We start from the raw sequence: 12,654 nt of genomic DNA on the forward strand, positions 1-12,654 counted from the left end.
GCTCCCAGTGCCACCACTGCCCTCTCTAAGTGCAGCCTGGTCTGGCCCCATGCCGGGACAAGCCCGGTGCTGCCCTGGCCCCAGCCTGCCCCACGCGCAGATCTGGGGGCACACAGCCCCCGTCCCCTCCCAGGGTGTGTGCAGCGGCAGGAGCTGCCCCCCACACTCTGTGGCCCCCAAATGAGCTGTTTGTGGCTCTGTCCCACACTCCGCCTGGCTGTGCAGCACCTGCACAAGCTCCACTCCCTCCCTCACCACAGAGGCCTAAGGGAGTGGAGCTACTGGGGGTGGCAGGGCAGCTGCAGCTACTCCAGAATTCGCCGTAGTCCCCCTAACCTGCACCTCCCAGTGCCCCTGCCGCCTAGCCCAGCCCCCACTGGGAAGAGCCTGGTGCCACCCCAGCCTGCAGCCACAGCCCACCCAGTCCTGCATGCAGATCCCAGGGGTGCATGTAGTGGCGGGAGCTGCCCTCCCCTGCTGCATGCAGCTCAGTCCCATGCCCCGCCTTGGCTGTGCAGCCCCTGCCCCAGCACCACTCCCTTCCCCACCTCTAGGGCAGCACACCTCACCCCATGCAGATCCAGGAGACACACCTGCCACCCCCCTCCCAGGGTGTGTGCAGTGTTGGGAGCTGCACCCCACTTTGCCCCTTGGATCCAGCCACTCATGGCTCTGTCCCATGTCCCTCCCTGGTTGGGCAGCACCTGCCCCAGCTCCACTCCCTCCATCACTGTGGGGGCCTCAATCTCCCCGCCTCCCGCCCCCAAAAGAAAAAAAAGGTACAGGAGCTGAAACTCTGATTCAGAAGGGGTACACTTATTAAAACAGGTTGAAAATCCCTGCTTTAGGCCTTGGGAGGAGGCAGAAGAGAATGTTTCAGAATCAGCTTTGGTGGATAAGGATTGTCCAAATCCTAGCCGTGAATGGAAGTCCCTGTCAGGCTCAGAAACCTGCTGCCCAAGGTACAGACTCCCACAAGAATACAGTCCATGCCCCTAGGAGCTTGCAGTCTAAATTTGCAAATGACACCGGAAGAGGGATATGAGCAAATATATAAATTTTTAAAATACATATATAATTTTCCTGTTTTTTTTAAGGATTAGATAAAGTTAAGTACAACCTCTCTCTGAATGTCAACCAAACAAACATGACACAGTCGATATTGCACAGCTATTATGATGGATATCCTCTGAGACTCATAATGCAGACATTAAAACTCTGTTGATAAAATTCAGCTACCTGGAAGCTGGCAAGGTGTCAGCGCAAGTGCCAGAGAGCTGCTATAATAAACTGCCTGCAGCTAACACTACAAAGTCTGATGCCTCGTGTTTTTGCTGTAGATTTTGAGTGCTCTTCAAAGCTATTCCCATGTAGCATATCTTGCAGAAATCTAGTCTGGAAGTTGCAACAATCTGAATCAACTTCATAAGAAATAATCAAAACTGTCTTGCCAGATGAAAATAGGAAAAAAGGCACTTTTGCCTCCCACTGTCATGTGGTACTGCAGGTGTGGTCAGAGCCTTAGTAGCACCCTGAAATTATGCAAAAACCTCATAGAGTTATGACCAGGGATACTGGTTTTAGTGAATTAAAAAAAAAATGCCCAATTTTCAGGTTAACCCCAAATCCACATTTTTCCATGATTAAAATGAAACACTAGTAAGGTTGTGTGTGTGTGTGTAGTAAATATGAGGTCAGATTCTTATACCATCAGACTTCTAACTAAAAGTAAAGCACTCCTATGCCAAGCTATACTGTCAAGCTAATGAAATAGATTGTCAGAAAGGTTTTGTGCATTTATAACCAGCTGCTCTGATTGGTGAAAAGAGAGTAGTTAGAGCATCTACTGAGTACAGGAGGAAAATTTTACCCTGAAGTCACAGATCTTCCCAGTTTATGGTTCAAAGTCAGATTCATTCGGCATCTTGTAAATACAAATACACAGTAGTGTTAGAGTTGGGTATATCATGTGGCCATTTCTCCATCCTAGGCTTTCTCTTCAATAGTTGTCAACAGAACGTTAATTCCAGTATTGCAGTCGCGTAGCTGAGTTCAAAAGAATTGTGTTCATGACCCAACTTCTAGAAATCTGCTCTTTACAAACTTATAGTTCTAGTAAATTTCAATGCCTGTTCTAATGTTTTTTTCTTGCCTATGTTCTCCACAGCGCTTCAGTCAATTTGTGTCCTCTGGGTGTATATCCTCACATTTTAAAATTAGCCCCAAGTGAACAAGAGACAGCTTCATCGACAGCAGAAAAGCAGGCACTGCTCTAGCAGAACAATAGATTAAGATGAGGAAGCGAAGGTGAATTACTTCCACAGAAATCGTAGAGTAGAAATATGAACGTAGAAAATACCTATTCTGGAGCTGGGACTTGGGTCAGATATTGAGTTTAGCGTGCCTGTTCCTGTCAAAGCAGCTATGACTTGAAGTGACCTCATCTGTTTCTTTGGTATTTTGTGGTCTCCATTACTGCAATATTGTGAATGCCCCACAAGTATGAATGGATTTATCTTTACAACACCCCTAAAAAGAATGAAAGTGCATTAGGTGCCATTTGTAGGAACCTACTCAAATTGTGTTTTTGATTTTGCAGAAACTGCAAAATCGGGCAACCTCTGCAAAATTTGTAGGGGAAAAAATTGCTAAAAATAAAATGCTAGTTCCCCAGTAGGAGCCAGTAGTCCCCTCGGCTGCACAGCCCAGCATGAAAGGGACTGCTGGCATGAAGGCAAGTAGGCAAGATGGCTGCCACCACTGCTCCCTGCCACTGATTGGCTGAGAGGGCTGTCTGCCATGCAGCTCTGCCCCTCTCCAATCAGCAATGAAGGGCGAGGCTGCATGCTGGACAGCCCTCTCCACTAATCAGCAGCAGGGGGCATGGCCACTAGGGTCTCTTGGTCATTCAGAGGTGTGGGGAGGCCTTGCCAAGATAAATCCATGAAAATGGCAACTGGCCCTGTGACCTGCCCGTGAAGTCAGCTGGCTGCCACCTCGAGTTGACAGCTGAAGAAATGAGATGCAGGAGGTTATATGACCTCTGCAAGGTCACATAGGAATTTGGCAGTGAAACAGGGAATTGAATCTAGGTCAACCAGTTTCTTAGTGGTATTCTCATCTCTTGACCAGTATGTAGGGCTTCTTGCAATATGATGCTATCTCCTAATATCCTGCATAGTCATTTGAATGCATTTGTACTCATACTCATTGTAAAATAGACCAAATCTTAATTTTATGTAGTCATTTGATTGAGAGATGTATTTATTTTGTAATTTTTCAATTGGAATTAAAATTTCTACTGTGAAGAACATTCTAAAACTGATCAACCAAAGCCCGGCAATGCAAAAACTAGAAAAATAAATGGAGAAAAAATTATGTTGGAAAAGAGGCAACAAGTACATTTTTCATAAATAATTTCCTTAACATTTTTTGTAAACATAAAAAATGTTTTGTAAAAATGTTTCTGGTTTTAGAAATCTGGTTTTTCATGGCATGTTTTCATCAACTCAATAGAAAGTTCACCTTCCTGCCTGTGGAACTTTTGGAGAGAAGACTATGTTGAAGGAACAGCTAACAACTGCACATGATTTTATTAACATTTTCTAAAGAGGACCCAAGATGGGCAGCATTGGTCCTCCTTGTGGTATATGTTGCTTCCACAATGTTTCCTTGCTTCTGAACTCATTGTGCAGAAATCTTAGCTTTCTTTAAACTCAGAATCTGAGCTTCTAGGTATCTTGCTTGAGGTTAAAATCTTGCAAATATGAATCTTAAAATCTTGGAAACCATAATAGTCCAATATATATCATTTTAGAATATAATTGGTATTTGGGGTCTACCTAATGATTTTTGAATACTTGGAACTGGCATTAGTGGGAACATTATATATTTCCATCTTTTTTTTCTCATATATTTATGTTGTATATTCTCAAGACACAGGACAAAACATGTTTTCAACCTAACCATTCAACACCTCCCATTTCAAGAGAGATGATGTTTTAATCCGTAAAATCCTCCATATTGAATTCCTCAGAGCCTTGTCCATTTGTATGTAGGCAGATGGACTTCATACATATACACGCAACAGAATCATAGCTACCCACATCACAAAAAACCCTCCACGTTGTACTAATTCCAGATATTTCTTGTTCCTACAGTGTGCCAGGAAGCAGTTTGGGAGGTCTTCAAAACATTTTGGGATAGACTTCCAGAGCATGAAGAGTATCAGAACTGGATGAGTCTGTGTGAGGAAGGAAGAATGAGCATATTTGAAATGGGCACCAACTTCAGTCAGTCTGAAGAGCACCGGAGCCTGATTGTGAAGGTAAGTGTAGACCATCAGATAATGATTAGCAAAGCTTTATCTACTCCCTTGTGCAGTCCAAAATGAGAATGAAGGAGGACAGTCATATATTTAAAAATGTGTGTGTGTTTTGGGTTTTCCATTGTCTAGCTCATTACTTTGGTGAGGTTATAAAAACACAAGCAATGTGATAACTAAAAAGAGAGCCAAACATTTTAATGGGGAGAACATTGTTTATAATTGCTATAGAAATGCCATTAACTTTTTATCAGAAGAGGCAATTTGATATGAACTTATTGGTATGATCTGGCTAGTTGAATAAGAATTGTTCAGCTATGTATAATAGGTTTTCTACCACTAAGGGAGATTGTTTCAGCTCAAATGTAGGAGCCTAAAACCTTGAGGCAAAAGTCTGAGTTTTATTCATGTTGCTAAAACGGTACACTGCACAATGCCAATCTTGTCATTTCTGTGTCAGCCTGGGTTTGTGATACAGGTTATAGGAACCTGATTTGAAAAGGAGTGTGTTTGAAAAGAATGAGTATCCTGTTGAGAACATCTTTTTGGTTTGATCTACATGGGGAATCATGTAGGTTTAACTAAAGGTATGTTGAGAAAGCAATTTAGTTGAATTGGTGCCCCCCCCCCCCCCCCCCAGGAAATCATATAATTGATAAAGTCCCCCCCCCCCCCCCCCCAAACACACACTTTTTTCAGTTTAAGGGCTTTACATGAGGCTAAAACAATAGCTGTAAGCTAAACAAAAATAAATTACCTTTAAACCTAAAAAAGACTCTTTATGCAGGGGGTTGCACCTATTTAACTAAGCCATTGCAGGGTTGCATGTGGGCAATGATGAATTGTGGATTCCTTGATCTTTTTTGCTACCAGATGAATATATGGCTGTGTTTGCGTTAACAAGGAGTCCTCGCAGAACAAGACAATGGGATCCTCAAAATAGTCACTTGTACGCATTTTTTAAAATTTGTCCCTCTTTTTTTGGCCAGAAAGTTATACCAGCTCAAGGGACTGACTTTGCCAAGGGTGTAAGGCCAAACACAACTACATAAAGTGGTCACTCTTTCTGTGCTGTGTGTTGGCGTTTGTATATGGATGCGAGCCAAGTCCTAGTTTATTCTTATGGTGGTATCTAGACAATTGCTTATGTTGTAGTTATCTTTGGAGGGGAGTGCAAATATATGGAAAATGGATGAAGTTCTAAAGAAGATTTTAAGGGCATCCGTTTCTTGTGTTTAAGTTATTAATGTCCTGCTGATATACCTAAAGGACTGGAGAGGGAGGGATAGTGGGGTGGTATTGGAAATCATTGTTTTCTAAGCTTGTTTTTAAAGGTGGGCACATTCAGATGCATCTTAATGCCCACTGTTGCTTTACCATTTTAGATGTAGATTTTAGTCTTACAGATGATACACCTGGGAATCATAATATATCCCAGTGATGAATTAAAGTGGAGTTATTTGGTGATCTTTTTCTTGTACAAGGATGAGGTCCCTTCAGTATGTGGAATGTTTTTATACTCATTCAGTTTTTGCTCTCACTTCTCATGCGCCAAATAAAGATGCCAGTCATGAGGAGGATTTTATTATAAGAGCACCTGTCAGGTAGGGATTTCATTTTCATGTAGTATAACAAATTGCTATTAGGTGGCAATGACTTTAATATACTCTCACAGCCCACATTCAGTATGAACTTGAACTTATGGACTTTATCCCATTATGAGTCACCTAAGTCAGCTGTTCTCATTAGCTACCATATTTCTTCATATATAAGATGCCTTTGAATTTAAGATGCATCCAAATAATTTTACTCTCAATTTAAGAAAAAAGCTTCTACCCTCATGGTGCATCTAAGAACTTTTTACTTTATTTTTATTCAGTTTTAGGAAGCAGACCATTTTTAGAAGGAATATTTTGTGTTAAAAAGTTTGTTTTATTCAAACAGCTTGCATACTAAATCCTTGGTTTACTTGTGGAAGCCTGCCCCCTCCCCCCCTCCCCATTTTAGCTAACTATGCTTATTACTTTTTGAACCTCATAGCCTCTCTCTTTAGTGTTTTTTGCTCATGAGACTTGATCATGTAAGGAGCCAAATGCCCTTACATCCCATTTTGAGGCTGCCCAGCATCTGACAGGAAAGCCCAGCAGCTTCTGGATAGTGTCTGTAAATAGTCCACATCCTCAGTCACTTCACTGAAAAAATCTCTTCCAAGATGTACATAGTAAACGGCAAAACAGCATACCCTGTTTGCTCATTCAATCTATAACCTCCTTGTCTTCCCAACTACTCAGCCGCTACGTTCCTAATTAAATAACACTAGCTTCTGACTTTCCATCTGTTCCTTAGTTGCTTGCCAATCATTTATGGTTAATGTCAACAGATGGATTTTACACCTGCACCTGATTTAAGTGTCTCAGGCTATCCATTAGCATGTTGTGTTCTCAATCGGTGTTGTCTATTGCTGGGATAGAGTTGGTCTCTGTCGCACTGCATGAACAGTACAGCTTCTGGTGTTTCTTTGCAATTGGCAGGACTAACTCAGATTGCCCCTTCGTAGACTGTTATGCTGTGAGGATTTATGATTCAGTTTTCAGTGGTCCTGAGTGCCAGCCATTTCCCTTAAACTTTGATGGGAATTGTCAGTCCCTAGCATTTCTGCAAATCAAGCCAATAGTTTTCTGAGGCTTGCTGCCAACAAACTACATTTCAGCAAAATAAGTGTTTGTAATGACCTTTGCATCAGCATTTCCCAGGTGCTAAGTTACTGTTTTGAGCAGTGCAGCTAAATGACTTGCCTTAATATCTTTCCTTCATGATTTTATTCCTTACTCTTCCCTCTAGTCCTTTATAATCATTGTAACAATTACACCTACAGATATTGCAATGCCTTTTCTGGCACTGGTTGCTTTTTATAAGGAACTGTGCAATTTCTTTGTGTGTTAAACTTCCTCCACTAAACTCCCCAGTGTAAGTTTGTTTTTTTTCAATGAAAATATTACCTTGCTAGGACAGTCTCCATTTACTAGAATCAGCTTTGTGCCTAAGGACTGGGATAAAGGCCTCAGTGACTAGGTTTTCCAGACTCCTGCAATCAAGGCACTTAGCACACGGCATACTTTGTGTATTGTGGGTGTCTGTGTACATACTGATAGAAATGGCCTGGTTTCAAATATGTCTGAGATCTTGTATACTCTGTCACTACAGGATGGATCTTTACAGTACAGGGATGGGAGAATGGGCCAGTGGGACAGAGTAGGCAAATGGGGATCTCTTGAGGTCTGGATGAGTTCTCCTGAGATCTATAGCTCCCATTAACTTCAACAGGACTAGGCTCTTGATAGTTTTGTAGTGGTGTTGTAGCCATGATTGTCCAGGGAATAGTGAGAATCATGATTTGTTTGGTAAAGCTTTTATTGGACCAACTGTATAGTTGATAAAGATGTTAGACCAGGTTTCAGGCACAAAATGCCTTTCCTTAGGTCCGGGGGAAAAAGTAGATACAGCCAAAGCTAAATACCTGGTAGAGCAAATTGCTTTTCTTTAACTCCATTATGAAAATGAAAAGTGACCAGTTGGCTTGTGGATCAAAGATGTTAACAGAAGTAGTTAGAGAGAGGTAGTTAGCCCTGAAGGCAGGTAGCGTTATACCTTATAAACTAACTGAATCCTGATTCATATGGTATTTGCATCTCCTGATTCAATTAGTCTATAAGGTGCAGATCAAAAGCAGTTGCTATAGATAAAGCTAATTATGCAGAAAAACAAGCCCATTCAAAAAGAGAAGAGGCTGTTATTACCTGTGGAATACAGGGGTTAGCAGCAGAGGCAAGTAAATTGTAATGAGCCCCAGACCTGAACCACAGTACTTTATGCCCAAAAGCTTGTCTAACATATCTCCAAACTATATGTTTATTCCAATAAAAGGTATCACCAAAAAAAAATCTTGCATCTTGCGTTTCCTGGACCATCACAGCTACAACAACACTCCAACCCTACATAAAGTAATTGTCTGTGTAAAGTCTATGGGCAATACCATATTCCCACATTTGGTAGTATCCATGTTTGTGTGTTTGGATACCACATTGACTCTGCCTGTAGTAGGGGCAAGCCTCAGCAAGCAATGCATAATCTCTTCATTTACACTTGCTTTGGATAGCTTTGATATCCTGCTATACCCCACCAACTGGTTTGATAAATCAAAGCTTGCATTTATGTGATCATTCAATCATGTGTATAAATATGTCCACATCCAAAGCCCACAGAAGTCAGTGGGGGTCTGTCTGCTAAGGATACTGGGCTTTTTATCAATACCTCACTTACCACGTTCTCCAACAGTGTGAATCTGAATAGCTCTATTGAAGTCAACAGAACAGATGTAGATATGGCCCTATTTTCAATTGATCTTCCCCATCTCATCCCACATTTTCTCCTCATTTGTAGTGTGCTACATAGCTAAATAAGTGCCTTGTTCAGTTGTGATGGACAGAGTAGTATGTTGTTTTCTCTGGATCTCTATGTGCCTCTTATTACAGAGTTCACAACATGTGAAGGTTTTCATTCCCTCTTCTCTTCTCTCTACCTGTTCATGGGGTTAAAGAATTATAACAATTAAAAATGGAAAAGTTTTTATAGAGGCCATTCTCTGCTAATGCAGGAGTATTTTTCCTCTACCATGTATTTTTTAGTGTTTTACCCCATCTATATTTTATTCCAAATACATTTCCTGAATCTGCCTTCTTGGTAACCTGTGATACTTATAGATTCTATTGGGCTATATACTAGCCTACAACTTTCCCTTTTTGTATTCCCACAGGCTCCCATGTATGTCTCAGTAGGATAAATTAGAGCAATCAACTGGTCAAAGTTTGGCACCATACCATGGCCTGAATTGCTACTGAATTAATATTCTGACCAAGTCATTTTTGCAAAGCAGGGAAAAATACTACCCAGGTCATCAAAATTTACCATGTTAGGGTTATATTTTTACTACAAGACTGTAGCACTACTGAGAAAGCAATAGCATCTGCCTTGCTGTCCAACTGTACCTTTATCATTGACTGCTAAAACTTTTTGGTGAACTTCACTGTACTGAGTAGGTGACATTTGTGTGGATGTTTTTTAGATTAGTAAATTGACAAACCAATAAAGCATTCATGACTGGCTTAGCCACCTGAAGTGTTTTGAGGCTTACTTTTCTGAATTATTTCTCACATAAAAAGTACCATTTAGGATTTATCATACTTTCTGCAATTTAGAATCTTAAGAGGGTTTTTATATTAAAAACATGATGCAATAATGCGTCTTTCTTTCTAGTTGTATTCATTACTTCCCAACAATTACTCAACACATGCAAAGGAATATAGATGAGCAAATTAACATAGGCCTCTTCCTTTTTCATTAATAAATAAGTTGACAAGGGAATCCATGGCTTGTATTCTTCTTATGCCTTATTTTAACTGTTAAAACATACTCATATGCCATGGAATCAGATAGCAGGTCTGGGTATGAAGTCAGCTTCTGAACTAAGTTGCAACAGTACCTGGTCAACATATCAGTTTCACGATACTATAAGAAAAATTGTATTTTCTCACATACAGTGCACCCCAGAATAAGAGAGAGGCCTTGTTTTTGAAAGCCAGGATAAAGAAGAAAAGATTTTTTTCTGGTAGTATGTAACGGAGTAGCAGCAGCTAGGGAGCTGAGTTTGCTCTGTCTGGATTGCATACAGATTTTACTTTCACTTTTGCCCAGTAAGAGGCAGAAACTGCTCTTACCATATTTTCTCACATATACTGTGCACTCTGTTTTCGAGATTTAAAAAAAAAAGGTGCAGGTTGAATGCAAAAAAAAATTACACTTCATTTTAGATGCACAGAGTATGCCTGGGTGAATTGGTTCAGGAGAAAACAACACCTTTCTTTCTCCCTGTCTTCTTGTTCATATTGTAAAGCATTTGTAAGATATGGAAACCTCCATGTTTCAAGCTAGAACCCAACCACTACACCGAAGTTAGAAAGTAACTTCCTTGGTAGATTGGTTATTTCAGAGTTGTTCATTGCAGAGATTCTTAAAGAAAGGATGCTAAAGTTGACATTTATATGGTGTCTTTAAAAACTCTTTGAACTGTTTCAACTTTGTCTTTTTTATTTTTGTTTGCATTTCCCCTTTTCCAAATGGATAGTCCCCACCACCTTTGCTCCCTTTTTGAATTGAGCCTCTGAAAGTTCTGATGTGTCTAGTTAACCTCTATGCAAAAGCTTTTCAGCTTCATTAAACCCCTGCTTTCTCAGGTTCCAGTTAAGAATGGAGCTAGAAATGCTGCCATATTGCTCACATAATTGCACCAATGTCTGCTTGCTTAAGAGATGTGAAGAGTCTAGATAGGCTTTCTGGTGCTCTGCTAATTACATATCAATGCATTTTTGAGTTTCAGTCCTCTTTAGCACATGCAGTGAAATAAATACCACAGGTTGCAGGTGTATAGCCTGTTAGGCTTATAGTTATGAACATAGAGAACAAAAGGAGAGCAGAATGAAGTAGTAATAGCAGGGGAAGCAGAGATATTTTGCAGATGAGATTCAAAATCCATGCAGTCCATTACATGTGTGTGCGCGCGCGCGCGCGCGCGCGCACACACATGTAATGGACTGCATGGATTTTGAATCTCATCTGCACACACACACACACACACACACACACTATTGTATAAAGATTTTGGCCTGGTGACTTAGTGTACTATTTTTTGTCCAATTCTAACCTGAGTCTAACTTTTGATGGTGTTTTAGGAGATTTCATGTGAATGGATAGTAATATGTTGCATCCATAATCACATCATGAAAAGCTACAGGTTATCAGTATGAGGTAGTTGGATTTAATAAGTATTTGCCTTCCTAGTGGAGAAATAATTTGCATGCAGTAAGGATTATACAAACAATTTTTTGGCTGTCAGTTTTTCATTGCATCTGGCATTGCATCCTGCAAATAAGGAAATAGAGTAGGTATATGGCTGCTGTGGAGGTATACAAGAGTAATAAAAATGGATAAGCTGTTATGCTGATACAAGGCATATTACAGTATCTGGATAATATTCATGTAATTGAAGCTGGAAATGACACTTGAATTTGTAAAGTAAGTTGTGGGATTTGTTGTGTGACTACTGTATACAGCTTACTAGTCTGTGCATCTCCTTTCCTTTTATCTGCAGTTTAATCATAACCCTACTGCAGGGCAGACTTTCTGCAGTACGAATTATAGGGAGCAGTAAAGCAGGAAGGTGGAATGCTGCATGTGAGGGTAAAAAGGGTTAAGCAGGCTGCACAGCACAGGGGAGCTTGTCTTAAAGGAAATGCATCTGTGTAGCTGCTGAATTACTGGTGCAGAGCGGCCAGAGTGAGACCAGAGAGGTGGATTCATAGCTTAGTGTCTCTCATGAGCATTGGGACTCCTCAGGCATGATCACCAATTGTCTGTGGCCTCCCTGGATCTTTTGAGCAGTGCTGTAGCAAGGTGGTGGGGGTGAGTGGGGCGACCGCCTTGGGTGCCGAAACAAAGGGGCTCCAACAGGTGCTGCCCAGCCGGGGTTGGGTGTGGGATGGAACTGCGAGCTGCTCGTCATGGGGGATGGGGGGAAAGGTGGCTCCCGCCACTGTGTGCACTCCCAGGCAAGAGTGGGGGAGGCGTGTTCCCCCTGGATCTGTGCACAGGGCGAGGGCGGGCTGCTGCCATGGGCTTTGCCCCAGGTGCCAAACTTCATTGGTATGGCATTGCTTTTGAGACTAGGAGTGCATCCATGCTTCACACCATCGAGTACGGTAGAAATACCCGTGGTAGCTTTTAACTACGTAGTACAGGTACCAGTAGTGCTCTGCTGAAGCAGGATAAATTACTTTGCATTGAAACCCGTGATGCCACAGCTAGATGGCTGCTGGTACGCAGGCAGTTTCAAGTTAGCTCGAGTAGCTCTTTGCTATGATGCAATCTGCAGCCTGGTCATTCTCTTCTAGGAGAAGCAGGGACCTATTTCCATGGATCATAGAGGCCTGTGCCTTGGTGCTTATCTTTGCTTCTGTCCATGTAAGCCTGAAGGAAACACAAACGTTCACTCCTTGCTATTTGTAGCCACAGCACTTTCAATATCTTGGCTGTTATGGCCTATTCACATAGTGATGGCATTTGATAAATCTTGGAATGATTTAGTTAATGCGAAATTAAAATTTTTGAAATTTTAACCTTAGCATGTTTTTGATCTACATGTTTCCTGCATATCCATCTCCTTCTGTTCCAACTCAAATCTCAGCTTGTCTCCAGACATCTTTCTGGGGATGTCTGGT

At 41.4% G+C, this 12,654-nt stretch overlaps 1 protein-coding gene across 1 annotated transcript in view; it reads left to right on the top strand.

Annotated features, from left to right (window-relative positions):
* IMPG2 (interphotoreceptor matrix proteoglycan 2) overlaps window positions 1-12,654 on the top strand; it is an 86,623-nt gene that overhangs the window by 15,254 nt on the left and 58,715 nt on the right. The window contains exon 3 of the mRNA XM_025214787.1: window positions 4,161-4,327. Coding sequence (XP_025070572.1) covers window positions 4,161-4,327 — 167 coding nt within the window. The remainder of the gene's footprint in view (window positions 1-4,160; window positions 4,328-12,654) is intronic.

Source organism: Alligator sinensis, unplaced genomic scaffold (assembly GCF_000455745.1).
Source record: "Alligator sinensis unplaced genomic scaffold, ASM45574v1 scaffold1286_1, whole genome shotgun sequence".
In the NCBI taxonomy this organism is placed as follows: domain Eukaryota; kingdom Metazoa; phylum Chordata; order Crocodylia; family Alligatoridae; genus Alligator; species Alligator sinensis.